Source organism: Capricornis sumatraensis, chromosome 1, assembly GCF_032405125.1.
Source record: "Capricornis sumatraensis isolate serow.1 chromosome 1, serow.2, whole genome shotgun sequence".
In the NCBI taxonomy this organism is placed as follows: Eukaryota; Metazoa; Chordata; class Mammalia; order Artiodactyla; family Bovidae; genus Capricornis; species Capricornis sumatraensis.
Genome location: NC_091069.1, coordinates 205,986,148 through 206,006,684, shown reverse-complemented (window position 1 = coordinate 206,006,684; position 20,537 = coordinate 205,986,148). Strand labels below are relative to the sequence as shown.

At 37.2% G+C, this 20,537-nt stretch overlaps 1 protein-coding gene across 1 annotated transcript in view; it reads right to left on the bottom strand.

Moving 5' to 3' along the window:
- WDR49 (WD repeat domain 49) overlaps nucleotides 1-20,537 on the bottom strand; it is a 159,592-nt gene that overhangs the window by 47,818 nt on the left and 91,237 nt on the right. The window contains exons 8-9 of the mRNA XM_068968895.1: nucleotides 9,520-9,684; nucleotides 6,186-6,301 (exon numbers count right to left, since the gene is read on the bottom strand). Coding sequence (XP_068824996.1) covers nucleotides 6,186-6,301; nucleotides 9,520-9,684 — 281 coding nt within the window. The remainder of the gene's footprint in view (nucleotides 1-6,185; nucleotides 6,302-9,519; nucleotides 9,685-20,537) is intronic.

Sequence of the window (20,537 nt, the reverse complement as noted above, 5' to 3'; positions counted from 1 at the left end):
AGCTTTTGTTTTTTCCCTCTCAGCATCAGTAGTGCTCAAAATAGTACCTAGAAAATAATAGGCATTTCATAAAAATTTGCTGAATTGATATATGAATTACTCTACTTTTTAAATCAATAATCTAATATTAATGTTATTTTAATAGTATTAATATAAGGCTTAGCAAGACAAGATAGTATAAGTAAGGTAATTTGCAGTTCTGAAATCGTCATGAATTTTGTAAGAGTTTTATATGTATATATTTTAAATTTCCTCTTTACCTATTGGTATGTCTGACTGAAGAGATTACCTTTTGATAAGGGAGAGTATGAAGGTGGGAGTGAGATGGAAGAGGTCAGTCTATATCTCCTCTATGATCTCTCCACCAACATTTAATGTCAGTTGTCTTCTTTGCCAAGCTACCGTTTTAACTGGATATACTTAAGGAGTACACCCCAAAGCACAAATCCTTTTCATAACATGGTATAAAAAGTAGCCATTCTGATATTTGACCTTGTGTGTCACAGTGGTGAGAAGCTAATTAGCTGCCAACTTTCCCTTAAAACCTAACCTGAAACTTTCATTTGAAATGACAGTTATCCTTAAAATACCTTCAAAATCGACACTGTATTTCTTACTTTGTACATTTCCAAGATAACTTTTTTCTAAGTTTGTACTTTTGCCAAGAGTAAAATTGAAGTGTAGAATGAGCCAATTTTTAGGCCATTTTAAGAGTCTGAGAGATTTGTTCTTTCTGACATTGAAGGAGGTTACTAGTTCCATTCCACACCTCACATCTGAAGTCCTGGGAGGACTGCTACTGAGTCACTGTGTTCTTCTGATGACGGCCTTATCTCTAATTCAGAATTTAGATGTAATGACAAGTTCTGAGAAAGCAAAATTAGTTTGCCTGGCAAGAGGCAAAAATAAATTTTTTAATGTGTTAAAAAATAATCTCTTTTAGGATGAATGAGATAGGATAATGAATTTTACCAAAATGTATCATGTAGAAACTATCACATTGAGAACAAAAGAACAAAGTCAATTATTTGTTCTCTTGGGGCTTCTCAGTGGCACAGTTGGGTGAAGAATCCACCTAGCAATGCAGAAGATGCAAGAGACATGGGTTCGATCCCTGAGTCAGGAAGATCCCCTGGAGAAGAAAATAGCAACCTACTTTAGTATTCTTGCCTAGGAAATCCCATAGACAGAGGAGCCTGGCAGGCTACAGTGCATGGGGTCCCAAAATCAGACACGCATTTTACACATCTGTTCCCTCAGAGGTTAATTGTTCATGTCTTGTTAGTCCAAAAGAACATATACATTGTTTTTAGAATAAAAAGGTTATCTCAAAGGTAGGGAATGAGTTCAAAATAAATCAGTTATTTTTTCATGCTTTTCCCTAAAATTTGTGGAGCCCAATTTTGGATACTGAAACCATCACAAAGTTAGTCTTGAGGGTTATTTGTGAATTTCACACATACTCGCCCCCATCCAGCCTCCAGCAAGATTATCCAGAATAAGTCACAGCTTTGGAAATGCTCATTCTGATTCTCATCCTAATAATAAAAAATGATTGAGTCATATATAGGATTACATACAGTTCTTTAGCAAGGCAATTATTTTAAGAATTTAATATTTTGTGATAGGTAAGTTTTATTGTTGAGGAACTTCAAATCCCTAATTTCAATTCCCTTAAAAAATACTTTTAGAAATAGAATTATATCTACAGCTATTTATTGAGCACCTACTTTTTAAAGAATTCTGTGAAGAATGCTACTATCCATCATATTTTCAGAATTATTTGAAATTATATGAAAATGCTCTTTTCTATATTTATATTTTTATATATTATAGATACATATTTATATGTCTTTATATATTTTACAGACATAAAACGTTCACAAACAAAGTTTTCTCCTTTAACTGAAAGAAGAGAAATAAATGAAGAACTTATTTTTATTTTTATAGAGAGTTGTAAATATAGAATTATAAAATTTCAGGGCATAAATTTAAGATAAAAATAAGATAAAATCTTAAACTTCATTATGATCATTTATCTGATTTTACCAGAACTATACATATTATATGAATACTTAACAAATGCAAAGGTAGTTCATCATCTCTTCACTTAGTTTTTACAGCTTTGTCTCTCAGTACATTTTGCTTACGATGATGGGAAACATATTGTAGAACTTCTGAATTTGGGTTCTTTTTTCTGGTGGAAGTAACCTCTAGATATGAATGGCCATATTCCTAAGCAACCTAACGGGCTCTCTGATTCAGGCCTTGCTTAGCAGAAAGGGGCATTTTCCATATCCTGCCTTGTATGCATCAACTCCTCAATGAGAACGTGATGCCCTTGAGCGAAGGAATCTTGCTTTTTCACATTCAGCACACCATGTTTCCTGACTCCATATTTTCCATCTAGGTGCAGTTTAAAGATATTTGTGGAAAGGAAAGGGGAAAATTATGGTAAGATAAAATTCTGAGGTATTATTAAGTTGATAATAAGTGGTATTTTTTTTCCCTTCAAATACGCAAAACTGATTCATTAGCTTTGATTGACTTGATCAACTTAGGCAAATTATTTCTTTAAAAGAATGCAATTGATCTCCCATGATTTAGTGACTCCATCAGTAATTCAGGAATGGTAGAAAAGGCATGCACTTTGGCATAGACTTTTAATTCAGCTGCCTACTAGGTTTGGCCAGGTTACTCATCAAGCCTCGCCTCCTCCTTCGTGAAAGAGAATTGGTAATACTTGGCTTTCTGGCTTATTGTAAGGAAAGAATAGATTTGAATATCAATTCTGTTTTCCTCTTATTTGGAGTGTGACCATGGGTAATTAATCTCTTTAATCTTCAGATTTCCTATCTATTCAATAAATGTTAATTAAGTCATCCAACAAGTATCATATAACATCTAATAAGCATATATTAGATATACATACATATTAATGTTCAATAGTTATATTCCTAGGTTAAATAAAGTCCAGGAAATTAGAAAGCACAAAGACAAATGGGGGCGTATTTCCACCATAGGAGGAAAGAAAAAGGTTCTGGTAGAAGAGATATATGAACGAGACTTCAGATAAGAATAAACATTAACTACATGAAAAATATTTGGAGAGAGATTTCTAGATTAGGGGAGAGAACGGGAGTGTGAAATGGTACGGCTTATATAGGAACACTCTGACAGCAGGTTTCTATTTGAGTTTAGAATTTACACAAGAATGGAGTGTACAAATGAAGCTCAGAATAGGTCTGGGACACAGGGAGCTTTGGTTTTTTTGTTGTAGACATTTTAAAAATCATTGAACCAATGAAGTGACATAGATAAATGGTATTCTAGAAAGAAATCACTGTAGAAATCATTTAAATGAGCAAATCTATTTAAGAGGTAAAAGAGAGACATTTACTAGAGAAAAGGACAAGTGAGAAGGCTGTGACCTTCGTGTACGTAGAAATGATGCTCTGGAGTATACAGTCTAGTAGCTTTGGGAATAGATTTGAAAACAATATCTGGACTTGAAAAGAGATAAGGCTTAGTGACTACTTGACTGTGAAGGATAATAAGAAGGATGACCAGGTGGATGACTAGGATGTCTAGCTATTAACTGAAGCTCTGAATCTAAGAGAAAAGTAGGTTTGGGGAAAGGAAATGAATAAAATGGGCTTCCCTGTTGGCTCAGACTATACACAAACTGCCGGCAATGCAGGAGCCCTGGGTTCGATCCCCAGGTCAGGAAGATCTTCTGGACAAGGGAATGGCTGCCCACTCTAGTATTCTTGCCTGGAGAATTCCATGGACAGAAGAGCCTGGTAAGCTACAGCCCATGGGGTCGTACAGAATTGGACATGACTGAATGACTATCACTTTCACTTTCATGCATAATACACTCAGTTTAGAATGTGAAGAATTTGGGATCACAGTCAGATACATCCAGCAAGCAAACAAATGAGTGAGCTTAGAAAGATAAGAGCTGAAGACAGAGATTAGACCTATCTACAAAATATTGCCTGCCTTCCAAGATGAAGCTAAGGATTAAGTTGGATAATGTATGTAAAGCGCATAATACTACAAAGCTCTATGAATAAAATAAATTGATGGCATATTTATGTACCGAATTCAATAAATGTAATTTCTATTCCATCTTGGACAGAATTATCAGACCAATTTCTTTATTTAAATAAAGCCTAAAGTTAAAGTTACAGTATAACTTAAGAGCCTTCTCTGGATTTTAAAGAAAGCTTAATAAAGACTCTCAAACTCCCACTTAGTTCTTCTCAAGTCACTAAATTATTAGGGAGTTGGCTTAATGGACTATCCTCCCCAAGACATACCAAACAACTTATCTGTTTTCTTGCCTCTTTTGTTAAATGCTTCTTGGTTAAAAAAAAAAAAAAACTTCCCTGCAAAGATCTTGCAAAATCCATCCTAATGTAAGACATCTTGCTTAGAAAATATAAAAATATCATTTTCAAATTCATCAATATGAAAGTAAAACAATATAACTGGGAACATAGTCATTCAACTTTCAATTCCAACTACAGGATCCAAGTCCTGACAACCTTATGGAAGGTGGAAAAGATGGAGAAAAATGAGAAGAGTGACGTTTTCCTCCACTCATTTCAATCTCCCCCAAAATTCCTCCCCAGGGTTACAGAAAGTGATCACCTGCAATACAGATCAGATCATTGGGTGTTCTTTTTAAATCACTTTTAGATTACTCTATTTATCTAATCTTTAGAAATGTAACCCTGTGACCAATTTTTTTAAAAAGCCTTACATTTGATGCTAATTTCTAACCATGGATGTCTAAAAAATATGATTAAGAAAATGGTGTCTCCAAAGTTTTGACCAACACATTAATTTTTAAAGCTCTTTTTGATATGTGCAAAATTAAAGTGAATTGGCTGTATACTACACATCTACTCTGCCATGATACTAGATAATTCCACTTATTCATTGCCATAGCCTAATTACAGAGAGCATTAGGCCATAGTCTACCGGAGCAGTTATGAGTCATTGATGGATCATGATTGCTCCCATGGATATGAAGAAGTTTTCTTTCAAAGGTGAGGATGATTAAATTAGTTCTTAATAGCAAGTAGAACAATCTGAGCTATAATTTCTTTCCTTATAGTCAAACTACCTCTGAAAACTAAGCTCTGTGAGCCACTGTATTCTCTAGTCTAGTCTAGTATGTTCACATTTGCGTTAGACGCAACCCTTCCCTAAGTTTGATAAAAATCCCCAAATAAATATTACTTATTTTCTAGGTATAAAATTTGATTTAATCCTAGCTTCAAACCATTACAATCATATTTCTATAGTGAATAATCTTGGGCAAATTACCTATTAGAGCGATATTTCTTGAACTGTTGAATTTATGGACAATGTATTTTTGAAACATATCACACTTCAATTTTCTTAGGGCTTATACAACACCATAGAAAAGGCCCTGTTTATGATCCGTTAGTTCTCTCAGGAAAAGAGGAAAACAAAGTAATTTTCTTTATAATGAAATGGAAAAACTGCTCTTTGAATACAGTAAGTGAAATGTGAAAGGCCCTTCTCTACTCTGAAGTGACGGAGGTGCTAACACAGATTTCAGCAGGCTGCTCCCCTCTTGTGCTGCAACTGAAACTGCAGCTGAGAAGAAGAAATAGTTCCTTTTACAGTTGAAGGAATGACATTTATACATTAAGAATTTATTGACTATAAAATTTGGGAAAGTTTCAGATTTAACACTCAGGAAGTGGTATGTTTCTATCTGAAATGGTTAAAGAAAAAGACAGGTTCTTAAAGCCAGGAGAAAGCAGTGTTAACACTTCTCAAAGCCTCTCAAGCTATATGATCTTAAAATATTTTATTCACTAAGCATCCAGCCAGTTCCAAACAGTTTCACTCATCAAGGTCACCAGCAAGTTAAAGACTCAGAATTAGGATTAAATCAGTGGAAGACTCAGAAAACAGGATTTCTGGATTCTTTTTTCTTTTGTGGTGGTGGCGGTGGTGATGGTTTAGTCTCTAAATCGTGTCTGACTCTTGCAACCCCATGGGTTGTAGCTCACCAGGCTTTTCTGTCCATGGGATTTCCGAGGCAAGAATACTGGAGTGGGCAGCCGTTCCCTTTTTCAGGGGATTTATAAAACCCTCTCCTTTTACCTTCCTACAGTTTTGCATGAAGTCTATCATACCTGTCCCAGCCTGTAACTAGGATTGTCTTCTTAAGAACCAGGATGTGTGAAATATCCACAGCTCCCGCTTGCCCAACATTGAGTGTGTGGTGACAACAGCCATTGAGGTCCCAGACCTTTAAAAGAGAAGTTAAAATCAGCTTTGAGATAAGAAAAGAAAATGTCTTCTCAGTGAGTATAGCAACAAGATGTAATAGGATTATTTTACACTTTTTTGTTTATGTTCTGCACTTGATTCACTTTAGACACATAATAATTAAAGCCTTCTCACCACTTAAATTTATCTCATATGTTTATTACTCTATTTGTAACCTTATCAGTCTACTCGGATAATAGTTGATTCAAAGGCAATACATCAGTGTATATTTTTAAGGGGGAGGCAGTATAAAAACATGAAAAGCCTCATTTTGGAGTCTGTCAAAATCCTGTTTCTTTCTCCAAGTATCTTTCTAAACTTTGATTTCCTCATTTATCCCTTTATTTCAGGGATGCTTGGAATTGTAAACATATAATACAGAGCTTGAAACACAGTCATCATGTCCTAGGTTTCCTATCTTCTGCCAATAAAACCTCCTGTTGACAGTGGGTACCTGACCCACATCCACAGAAGCACAAACAGTTCTAGTTTACCTCCTCAGGCAGTGGGATAAGGATGTTGACCAATCGGTTCACTTTAAGAGAGAAAGTAATTAGCTGTTAAAACTAAGCCCTGCTAGAAACATTGTTGGTACATCATCAAAGGGCAGTTGGCACATTCTATCGAGATGAAAATCCATATACATTTTGCCTCAAAATTTCAACTTGTAGAAAATCATTACTCAGAGATACTCATATGTGAAATTATGTATTTTAAAGGATTTTCTGGAAGCATTGTTCATAATAGCTAAAAATTTGAATCAACTTAATCGCTCATTAACAAGGAATTGAACATCCAAATATGAAATATCTCCACAGTAGCATATAATGCAACTATTACAAAGAATGGGTCATTTCCAATTGTCCAAACTTTGTCCAAAGCCAATCAGCCATAGGACCTTCAGCAAGTTGTTTATTTCCTTAGGTTTCAGTTTCCTCAACTGGTATAATAATAGTACCCAGCATATAGAGGTGTGTGTATGTGTGTGTGTGTGTGTGTGTGTGTGTGTGTGTAAAGTGCTTAGGACAGTGCATGATTCATAGTAATATGCAATAAAATTTAACTAATATTATTCTTGTTGTTGTTTGCCTTCATATAAATCAGTCTAATGCTCACAGTCTAGAAAGATATGCAAGAAACTAGTACTACTGGTAGCCACAAGCGAGGAGAAGGGAACAGGGGTGAGAAAGACACTTTCTTTTCACTGTATATACCTTTTAGGCTTAAAATTTTATTGTGTGCATATATTATTCAAAACAATTAATTTAAAAACAGAAACTTGAAAACCATGATAAATAGGGCAATACTTTTAGATCTTTGATTGCATAAGTACTGGATTTGGGATTCTAAATTATAAATGTGATTGGAAAAATATCATTCATTCTTTTTTCTTTTTAGAATATGGCCTGTGCAGCCCAACCTTGATTTATGCATCCTACACAGAAGTTGCCAGATTTCAGAATTCTATTGTGCTATTGTGATAAAGATAAATGTACCTTCAAAACCTGTGATTGTAAAACTAAATTCACATTAGCTTATAAGATGTCAGGACTCAAGCTGAGACATTGAGGAGTGTACATGCTCTTCACCCACGTCCCCTTGTTTTCCTCTAAACAGGGCTCTTATAAAGCCCACCTAAAACAATACTCACAGAAAAGTAGTATAAAGATTTGACTGTCCCCAGATCCTATCAAGCCCCTTAACTAGGACCAGTTTTGCAACCATCTACAAGTCTGCCCTACCCTGGACTCGATGACTAGTTACTTTGCAACATAGGGACAAAAACAATCTAATCCGTTGCCTTCTTTTTTCAGTCCAGCCTTATATCCAAGGACTGGTATGTGGGATACTCACTTTTTTGATTTTTTTTTTTTCCCTAAGTCACTGTCTAATACTCCAGTTCCATTTACTTCTATTTTGTTCCACCTGACTACTGGGATTAGAATTATCCCATTATCTTCACACATTTAACCATTTTCTCCCATGAAGATGTTATTTGACTTAAACCCATGCTCCAAGTCCATACCTCAAGCCATTATCCTTCCCAGAGGTCACAGTCTGCTAATTTCCAGAGATGCTCACTGCAGCACGCTTCACAGTGACCAATGCAGGCTAGAATTCTCCTAAATACTTGCCCCCAAATTCCACAATGTTCCACCTACAATGGCAACTCACTCCAGTATTCTTGCCTGGAGAATTCCATGGACAGAGGAGCCTGGCAGGCTACAGTCCATGGAGTCGCAGAGTCAGACACGACTGAGCAACTATCACTCACTCACTCACTACCTACCTACATATCTAGGTAGCTTTCCACACCATCCCCAGTAGTCTACCTGAATGCGTCATACACCCTAACACAGGAGGTCCCTCTAATTAATAGCCTTCTGATCCCACTTATGACAGAAACTTAAGAACAATTCAAAGCTTATTCAGGAAACTGTCTTCTGTTGTCTCAAAGTGTCACAAGTCATCTCAATCTGATACTGTCATCACTTTCAGTGCTGAGCCGAGCAGAGAGTGGGCATGATTTTAGATTGTAAGAATCTAGCTTTACCTGAAATTTTGATGATTTCTGCAAAATAATATAGCATTTTCCTCCCAGAAGAAATTAATAATAATTTGATAACTGAGAGGATAAAATAATGTTAGTTTAGGATGGATAATAAATAAGATTATGATTGTTCTTCCTACTATCCTTCTTTACTATCTTATTGATACTTACCTTCACATAAAAATACAATTTACAAAATAGGTTGATTTTAAGATATTCATTTTCTGAAAAACTTGCATTCATGTCATTTTAAAAGTTTATGTACTTGCCCTGATTTCTCAGTTTATAAACTGAGAAAAATGAAACCAAAGACATTAGCTAAAGCACACGAAGAGTATTCAGGCCTCTTATTCCCCAAAGTGGTCCTCTATCCAGAACACTGGAAAAGGCTTTCTGAAATGAGTAAGACAAGCTGTGCTTTGATTCTAAATAATTTATTCAGAAAAATCATTTATTCATTTTTCCACAGAGGTTTATTTTCCTAACAGCTTTGTTATTAGATGGTTTGAGTTATTTAGCTCTTCCTTGTCTCATCTCTTTTCTTCCAAGACCCAAATTACCAACACAGATATAGCCAAAGCTGTGTCTCCTCGCACAATGTTTTAGCCCCCTCCTATCTGGATAAAGAAGCGTCACTGTGTTCGCACCTTTACGGTCCCATCTGTGCTGCCAGTCAAAAGCCGCGTCTCATTTGCATTTAGGGCCATCGTGCTGATTTCTGCGTTGCCATGGCAACCGGTAAACTGTTTGATTTTCTGCCCAGTGTCTATCATCCAGAAGGAAACGGTCGACCCCACATCAGAGCTGATTACCTATGAGAAAATAACATTGTAGAGAAATTAAATATAGTCCCAGAATTCACCGTTTTTATTTCAATGAAAATATCCAGCCTGTGCATTTCCGCTAGTGAGTTCCACCAACAGTTAGAGACATTTTTGTAATGTATTTGCTTTCTTTTGTTAAGCTGATAACGTTTCAATTTCTAGGCCAGAACTGAGGTAATGAAGTCATGATTCTCTTTATCAGAAAAGATAGGAATCTTCTTCCCTTACCCACTGTTCAGCTTAGTGTCTAGAGACTATCCTGAAATCGAATACTACTGAAAATAAACTTATATAAATCTTTTACATTTCGATGAGAAAGTTGATTTCATCAGTCATGATGCTCTGACACTATTCACTCTATGAAAATAAACCTTTTATTACATATCAGCTTTCATTTAGCATTCAGAAGAGAAAGCACCACCAGCCATTATGGGGAGAAGTTCACTTCAGCTGATTGCTAGAACTACTGCTTCTAACGCCATTAGTTCCTTCCCTCAAGGTACTGCATGTATTTTCACAATCAACATGATTATCGATGGGTCGTTAAAAACAACGAATCCAGGAAGGCTGAATATGAATCTGCATATACACTCCAAGAAGAAGGCAAGAAAACAAATGCAAGGATAGGATTACATGTAATAGTCCCACAGTAAGAAACTTAACAGTGTCAAGTAGACTGCTTATTTAAGCTCTAGGTAGGTAGATGCCCTTTAAGAGATTTATAGGTTAAAATTACTTTGCTTATGTGACATAGGGATGCAAAGGAATGAAAGAAAAAACAAAAGACCACTAAACATAGAAATATGTAGGTAGAAAATTGCCTGAAGCAATATCTAGATTTTTTTAAAATTTAAAGCATAACTTTATCCACTTACATATTGATTGACAATGTATAAATATAAACTTATCAGGAATTTGTTAAACTAGAGTGTCACATTTTCAGAATTAAATGGGTTAAAATTTATCAAATGCATTTTCAGAAGACCTAGAAAACTGGCTGTTATGCATGCATTCACCCATTCACTCATTCATTCATTCATTCATTCACCCTACAGGCATTCATTGAACATCCACTGGGCACCAGCTCCATGTGGACAGTGGAGCTTCACTGATGAATCTCTGCTCTCAAGGGGCCTGTAGCCTAGGCTTGTACACCAGAATCACTTTAAAAATCACAATTTCAGACCAGACCAGAGTTGAAATTGGACCAATTGGACTAACTGGACCAGCAGTGGAATTTATATAGGTTCCTTAAGTATGCAGCCTGGGTCAAGTGCTACTGGGCTAGAGAGAGAAACAGACAAGAAATAAATAAATGCCCCCAAATCTTACAAGTACAGAGGTATCAGCACTCCGTGATCTGGGGACACAAAGAGTAAAACCCCAAATCCATTCACTGGAGTGGGGGATGGGGATAAAATGTAAGGAGGCTCAATTGGGGATTGAAGGTAGGGACAGTGAGCGCCAAGCCCTTTACATTCATTATCTCACTGGACCTTTATACAAACCCTGCAAAATTATGTTATCACTCTCTTTCTACCATGATAAAATAGAGATTCTAATCAGCTAAGCACCATTCCCAAGCTTATAACAAGGTTTGAATCTTAGACCTTCTATGACAAACACATCAAAAGCCTTCCTCTATTTCATCATTGTACCCTAGATAGTTAAAATGCTTAGAAGAGAGAACTTGGAGTCTCTTTCAAGCATGAGAAACAGTAAGAAGTGTCATGAAGCCAGAATGCAGACAATAAGATAAATGATGGATTATCAGGTGAGGATGCACACTAGCAACAGATGTTTGAACTCTTTAGTGAGCAATGTCAGAGAATAATAGCGTGTATAAAGTTTTTGTTGTTGTTAACTGGGAAAGGGTTCATATCTCTCATTGGTTATCAGTGGCATGTATGACTCAAAACAAAATTAAGAATGATTTCTTTGTTCTAATAAGGAGGAGAGAAGAAGTGCATTTTTTATTAGTTAGTTTGTGAAGATACCTCTGGCAACAGTGTAGAAAACCAACAGGTTGTGAGAAGACCATTCAGAGGCTGATGTTATACTCCAGGTAGAGATGCTCACCTAAGGCAGTAGTTCCCAGAAGCAAAAAAAAAAGAAGCGGGATTGAATGAAACGGCCACCATTTAACAATCTTTATGCCTCAACAAAGAACTGATTATTTGCATGGGAGCTCTTGTAGCCCTTTTTCCTCCTGATATTGCAGCTCTCAATCAGAAAATTTCTTAAATGATGTAAAACTATATCTATGCTACACATTTTTTCTCAGTGAACCAAAAGTAGCTTCAGTGTTTAATTACCATTATTAAACGATAGCATAATTTCTTTATATATATATATTCATTCCTCCCTTTGGTATGAATTAAAGCCTCCTTTCCCCCTCCTCTCTTATTTCCACATGAATTAATTCTACAATTTAATCAACTAACAGGTGGTTCCACTTCAGGCTGAGCAGATGTTAGACTGAATGAATGGAGACCCTCTTTTTTTTTCCTGAATAGACTTGAATTTTATTTCTCTCTACACACAAACACATATCTATACCTATATCAATATCTCTAACATCCATATTCTTGTGTTGTTGGAAGAGGGTGTTTGCTATGACCAGTGCATTCTCTTGGCAAAACTATATTAGCCTTTGCCCTACTTCATTCCATACTCCAAGGCCAAATTTGCCTGTTACTCCAGGTATTTCTTCACTTCCTACTTTTGCATTCCAGTCCCCTATAATGAAAAGGACATCTTTTTTGAGTGTTAATTCTAAAAGGTCTTGTAGGTCTTCATAGAACCGTTCAGCTTCTTCAACATTACTGGTTGGAACATAGGCTTGGATTACTGTGATACTGAATGATTTGCTTTGGAAATGAACAGAGATGATTCTGTCATTTTTGAGATTGCATCCAAGTACTGCATTTTGGACTCTTTTGTTGACCATGATAGCTACTCCATTTCTTCTGAGGGATTCCTGCCCACAGTGGTAGATATAATGATCATCTGAGTTAAATCCTCCCATTCCAGTCCATTTTAATTTGCTGATTCCTAGAAAGTTGAATGTAGAATGTTTACTCTTGCCATCTCCTGTTTGACCACTTCCAATTTGCCTTGATTCCTGGGCCTGTCATTCCAGGTTCCTGTGCTATATTGCTCTTTACAGCATCGGACCTTGCTTCTATCACCAGTCACATCCACAACTGGGTATTGTTTTTGCTTTGGCTTCATCCCTTCATTCTTTCTGGAGTTATGTCTCCACTGATCTCCTGTAGCATATTGGGCAGCTACTGACCCAGAGAGTTCCTCTTTCAGTATCCTATCATTTTGCCTTTTCATACTGTTCATGGGGTTCTCAAGGCAAGAATACTGAAGTGATTTGCCATTTCCCTCTCCAGTGGACCACATTCTGTCAGCACAACAACACAGGAGAAGACTCTACACATGGACATCACCAGATGGTCAACACCGAAATCAGATTGATTATATTCTTTGCAGCCATAGATGGAGAAGCTCTATACAATCAACAAAAATAAGACTGGGAGCTGACCATGGCTCAGATCATGAAATCCTTATTGCAAAATTCAGACTTAAATTGAAGAAAGTAGGAAAAACCACTAGACCATTCAGGTATGACCTAAATCAAATCTCTTATGATTATATAGTGGAAATGAGAAATATATTTAAGGGACTAGATCTGATAGACAGAGTGGCTGATGAACTATGTATGGAAGTTCATGACATTGTACAGGAGACAGGGATCGAGACCATCCCCATGGAAAAGAAATGCAAAAAAGCAAAATGGCTCTCTGAGGAGGCCTTACAAATTGCTGTGAAAAGAAGAGAGGTGAAAAGCAAAGGAGAAAAGGAAAGATATAAGCATCTGAATGCAGAGTTCCAAAGAACAGCAAAGAGAGATAAGAAAGCCTTCCTCAGCGATCAATGCAAAGAAATAGAGGAAAAGAACAGAATGGGAAAGACTAGAGATCTCTTCAAGAAAATTAGAGATACTAAGGGAACATTTTATGCAAAGATGGGCTTGATAAAGGACAGAAATGGTATGGACCTAACAGAAGCAGAAGATAACAAGAGGTGGCAAGAATACACAGAAGAACTGTACAAAAAAGAGCTTCATGACCCACGTAATCAGGATGGTGTGATCACTTACCTAGAGCCAGATATCCTGGAATGTGAAGTCAAGTGGGCCTTAGAAAGCATCACCATGAACAAAGCTAGTGGAGGTGATGGAATTCCAGGTGAGCTATTTCAAATCCTGAAAGATGATGCTGTGAAAGTGATGCACTCAATATGCCAGCAAATTTGGAAAACTCAGCAGTGGCCACAGGACTGGAAAAAGTTTTCATTCCAATCCCAAAGAAAGGCAATGCCAAAGAATGCTCAAACTACCACACAATTGCACTCATCTCACACGCTAGTAAAGTAATGCTCAAGCCAGGCTTCAGCAATACTTGAACTGTGAACTTCCAGCTGTTCAAGCTGGTTTTAGAAAAGGCAGAGGAACCAGAGATCAAATTGCCAACATCTGCTGGATGATCAAAAAAGCAAAAGAGTTCCAGAAAAACATCTATTTCTGCTTTATTGACTGTGCCAAAGACTTTGACTGTGCGGATCACAATAAACTGGAAAATTCTGAAAGACATGGGAATACCAGACCACCTGACCTGCCTCTTGAGAAATCTGTATGCAGGTCAGGAAGCAACAGTTTGAACTGGATATGGAACAACAGACTGGTTCCAAATAGGAAAAGGAGTATGTCAAGGCTGTATATTGTCACCCTGCTTATTTAGCTTATATGCAGAGTACATCGTGAGAAACACTGGGCTGGAAGAAGCACAAGCTGGAATCAAGATTGCCGGGAGAAATATCAATAACCTCAGATAGGCAGATGACACCACCCTTATGGCAGAAAATGAAGAGGAACTAAAAAGCCTCTTGATGAAAGTGAAAGTGGAGAGTGAAAAAGTTGGCTTAAAGTTCAACATCAGAAAACGAAGATCATGGCATCTGGTCCCATCACTTGATGGCAAATAGATGGGAAAACAGTGGAAACAGTGTCAGACTTTATTTTGGGGGGCTCCAAAATCACTGCAGATTGATAGCAGCCATGAAATTAAAAGACACTCCTTGGGAGGTAAGTTATGACCAACCTAGATAGCATATTGAAAAGCAGAGAAAATACTTTGCCAACAAAGGTCCATCTAGTCAAGGCTATGGTTTTTCCTGTGGTCATGTATGGATGTGAGAGTTGGACTGTGAAGGAACTTGAGTGCCGAAAAATTGATGCTTTTGAACTGTGGTGTTGGAGAAGACTCTTGAGAGTCCCCTGGACTGCAAGGAGATCCAACCAGTCCATTCTAAAGGAGATCAGCCCTGGGTGTTAATTGGAGGGACTGACGCTAAAGCTGAAACTCCGATAGTTTGGCCACCTCATGTGAAGAGTTGACTCATTGGAAAATACTCTGATACTGGGAGGGATTGGGGGCAGGAGGAGAAGGGGACGACAGAGGATTAGATGGCTGGATAGCATCACCAATTCAATGGACATGAGTTTGAGTGAACTCCAGGAGTTGGAGATGGACAGGGAGGCTTAGTGTGCTGCGATTCATGGGGTTGCAGAGTCAGACACGACCTAGCGACTGAACTGAACTGAACTGAACAGAACATCCATACTTACCCAATTTATACAAACTCTTTTTTTTTTTTACCTTATTTTGTATCAGGGTATTTAGCTGATTAGCAATCATGTGTCAATTTCAGGTGAATACTGAAGAGACACAATCATACATAAACATGTATCCATTCTCCCCCAAACTACCTTCCCATCCAGACTGCCACATAGCCTAGAGTGTAACTCTAGGTCAAATGACCTGGATCTTCATAATAATATGACGCAACACTTTAGCTATCATTCCATGTAACTGAGTTTCTGTCTGCTTTGGTTTGTGCAATATGCCGGTGGTTAAGGAGCCAGTATGTTTGAGTTTAAATGTCAGTGTCTAAACTTGGATTCATTACTTAATCTCTATAAGCTTCAGTTTCCTCACCTATAAACTGGAGAGAATCATAGTTATCCCTCAAATCGTTTTTAAGAGGTTTAAGTAAGCAAATACTTGTAAAGCACTTAGCACAGTATATATCATACAATAAATACTTCATACAAGTTAGCTAGTATTACTATTCTATTTAAGCTTAATAACCTGACCTCTTATTTGAATTCATGTCACTTTTCATATCCAAACCAATTCAATAAAAATATTTAATGACTTGGTTTCTTCCAGCCATGAGAATGAATGCAGACAGTTACATTTTAGAAACCAGCTTTTTAGATGAAGCTTGAAATTTAAAATTATATCACACAAGATTTTGCACATAATTGCTTAAGACTTTGGATTGTATTCATTAAAGACAAAGTCATGAAAACATAATACTCCAAACAAGTGAAAAAAATTTTAATTAATTGCCCTTATTCTTTTTCTTAATTTACTTATTTTTTAGTTGATGGATAATTGCTTTATAGAATTTTGTTATTTTCTGTTAAATATCAACATGAATCAGCCTTAGGTATGCAGATGTCCCCTAAGGGAAATTTCTGATAGTGATCTTTGAAGAAAGGTTATGGAATTTTTTGTTGTTGTTTAGTTACTAAGTCATATCTGACTCTTTTGAGACCCCATGGGCTGCAACCCACCAGGTTCTACTCTCCATTGGATTTCTCAGGCAAGAATACTGGAGTGGGTTGTCATTTTCTACTTCAGGGGAATCTTCCCAACCCAGGGATAGAAACCTGCATCTCCTGTTGATAGGCAGATACTATACCACTGAGCCACCTGGGAACCATTTTTTCAAAAATATTCATTGATCTATTATATGCTAAGCATTCACTAAAAAATATTCTTTGACAGAAACAAAAACAAAGAAAAAGAAAGTAAACTATGTTCAAAGAAAGATGTGCTTACTTGTTCAAGACTGGCCTCATTCACATTGCAAAGCATCTCATCATCCACCCACCACTTTTATCTAATGCAGACGTTCAATCAGGAGTTAGGAACCTTCGCTTTTTGATGTTTTATACTCCCCTTCCTCTGCCTTAACCAGCTGAGCCCCAAAATACCATTCATCACTTCTCAGCACCTTTCTCTACTCATTTCACAATTTCTCATGAAATCCGAATCAATAATGACAACAGTGTACAGCCAGTCAGATTTCATTCTATGGCAATCTGCCTTAAGGCGCAGTCTTCAGGAAAACCATGTGTTGAAATATAAGGACTGACTATGTCACAAACACACCCCCAGTATTAACCAGAATCTACTCTCACTATGACAATATCAGAATGCGAGAATAACAAGACAAGTGAAAAGACCTTCAAAGTCTAGTGAGAGAGAAGTGTGTTTCGCATCACTTGGCAGATAAAGAGGTATGACTATCGGACGGTGAAGACGGTATTCATAGCAAAATGTTTTTATCAGTGATAAAACCCAGAAATAAGTGTTGGCATCACATTTACATGCCACATTTTGATGATACCAAGTCCCTTTAAGTTTTCAGTTTACTCCTGACTGCTTCTCATCAGATGAGACATTAACTGTTGAGGACCGAGCTTTGGCATCTGCAGAGCAGAAAATAGCATGGTCCTAATAACTACACTTCAGTGCAAATGGACCTTGTGAGCAAATCATTCCAATGGAGAAATGCTCCACCTTATGTGCCTGAGTTAATAGCTATTTAGGAATATATAGGTCTTTTTTGTCTCTCTCATCTGAAGCTGTCACAGTCAATCAGACAATTGTAAGAGATGGGAAGTGCTATCCATGCCCCCTGAATGTCTTCCTGCTATTTCAACAACAATAAGCACTTCTATTATATTTTATATGCATCTCAAGTTGTAGGTCTAGGCAAGAAGAATCAAAAATTACAGAACTGCAGCAGCAGATGTTGCTTGCCTACCAAGGGATCAGGACATTTGATTGAATTGCTGTTCATAATTTTATTTTTTTTTAAGTCAGTGCTGTTTGTAGTCCCATAATATAAAGCAGGTTACCTCTTTTATTTCTATTTTGCATCAAATCTCTACAAGTTACAACTCAGTAAATAGTGAGGTAAAGAGAATAATAATATCTCAGAGGACTGGTACAGACAAAGAATGCAAATATTTTAAGGACGTCATTCTCCATTTATAAATCTTATTTGTCAGATATCACCTCTTTCTAGATGAATTTATAATTGGACTTTTTAGATTCATTCCTTGAGTTTACTGAACCCCTACAATATGCAAGGGTTTCTCTGGTGGCTCCGTGGTAAGGAATCTTCCTGCCAATGCAGGAGATGCAGATTCGATCCCTGGGTCGGGAAGATCTCCTGGAGAAGGAAACGGCAGCCCACTCCAGTATTCCTGTCTGATGGTGGTGGTTTAGTGGCTAAGTAGTGTCCTACTCTTATGACCCCATGGACTGTAGCCTGCCAGGCTCCTCTGTCTATGGGTTACAGTCTATCGGGTCACAAAAGAGTCAGATGCAACTTAGTAACTAAACAATAACAACAGTATGCAAGCCACAAGATCTAGGCACTGGTGATTCAACAGTGAAAAATTCCTGCCCTTACATTTAGTGGAGGAAGGTTGGAATCAATACAACTAAAAGACAAAAAAGGCATGCACACATACATACACATGTGCCCACACACACACATACACGCACAAAATTAAGAGTGAAAAACATTATGGAGAAAACTAATCAAGAAGAAGGCAGAGATCACTGGGAGTGGGTACAAACTTGGAGGCTCAGGGAGGTTTCCCTGAGGAATTATTTGAAGAAAGATATGACTAAGGTGAAGGAGGGAGCCATACAGATACCTGGGTGAAGAGAGTTCCAGGCAAAGAAAACAGCAATGCAAAGGCCCTGAGACAGTCTCCTTAGCATGTTCAAGGACTAGCAAGGAGGCCAGCAAGGCTTAGGGAATGTAAATCAGGAGAGGGGCCACGGGGTGTGACTATCTGTGCTCATTATTCAGGTGTTCAAAATATTCCCCAAACGACCAGGCACACACAGGGATTAGGGTATGAAGTCAGAAAAGCATCACTTCCCTTTTTTTGGCTAGTCTTTATTTAGCTTTTACTCCTGCTTTGTTCCGTGTATCTTTATACACAATACCCTTTGTCCTTTAAAGAAAATCTGCACGGGAGGTATTATAAATTCTTATTTTATAGATAATAAAAGTTTGCTTAAAGAAATTAAATTACTTGCTCAGTGGAAATCATTGGGAAACTCTGACTCTAAAACCTCACCACCTCCCTCCTTCTGAAAAATTGCTGAGAAAAAGAGGTACTTCCAAAAATAGTTGAGATTGCATTGGACTTGCAGGTCCTGATGCCACATCCTTGAAAGTTTTCATTCCATCCTAACAATGAGTAAAAAGCTGGACAAACTGAAAAATCAACAACTCTTCTTAGACCACTCCAAGAAATGAGGTCACAGGGCAGATCATTGCTCTCCAATTTGGAGAGACCAACAAGCAGATTGAGAAAATCACAACCTACCAGAGCAGAAACTCATGAACCAAAAACTCTCTGGGGAACGGAGCTGAGAGAGGAAAATCAGAACCGTAACTGATGGATTGCTGGAAGCTCAAAGTGGACAAGTCTGAGAGTCAAAAATTCTGAGGAGCTGGTCATAGGGAGCTCCCACAAGTTTACAAGTATTACTTTGAGGTTACAGATCAGGATAAAGAAAGGTATCTCATACTCACATTAAGCAAAATGAAGTAGAAGTAGCTGTATTAATTTCAGAAAAACCAGACTTCAGAGCCTTTGTCCTCTGAAGGCTCTGAAGTGGGCTTCCCTGGTGGCTTAGATGGTAAAGAATCTTCCTGCAGTGCAATGGACTGGGATTCAGTCTTGGGTTGGAAAGATGCCCTGGAAGAGGAAACAGCAACCCGCTCCAGTATTCTTGCCTGGGAAATACCATGGACAGAGAAGCCTGATGGGTTAGAGTTCATGGGGTGTCAAAGAGACGGACATGATTGAATGACTGACACTTTCACTTCATGTTCAGGCTTCAAAGCAGGGAAAGTTATTAAGAATAAAGCAGGTTAATTTTCCAAGAAAACATAATGATCACCAACGTGTATATAACTGAAACCTTTGTCAAACTATGTGAGGCAAAACTTGTAGAATTGCAAGGAGAAATACATGAAGCCACTGTTATAGTAGGAGACTTCAGCACCCCTCTATCAGAAGTGGAAAGAACCATTCTAGGCAGAAAACCAGTAAAGATGTATTTGAACTCAACACCACCATCAATCAACTGAATATAATTGACATCTATGGACTATCTCACCCAACAGCAGCAAAGCACACATTTTTCTCAAGCTCTCATGGAAAATTCACCAAGATAAAACACATTTGGGGTCATAAAATACCCCTTAACAAATTTAAAAGAATAAAAATCATACAGGGTCTGATTGCAGATCACAATGAAATTAAACTCAAAATGTATACAGAAAGATAACTGGAAAACCCCCAAACACTTGGAGACTAAACAACACATTTCAAATAAAGCATGGATCAAAGAAGGAACATCAATAGAAATTTTAAAATATTTTTAACTAAATGAAAATGAAAATATACCTTATCAAAATTTATGAGATCCCAGTCAGAGAAAGCAGTGCTTAGAAGAAAAATTATGGCACTACATACATATATTAGGGGGGGAAAGAGATCTAAAATCAATCATCTAAAATTCTACCTCACAAGAGTAGGAAAAAAAAGAGTTAATACAATATAAATAAGCAGGAGAAAATAAAAAATAAAATTAGAATAG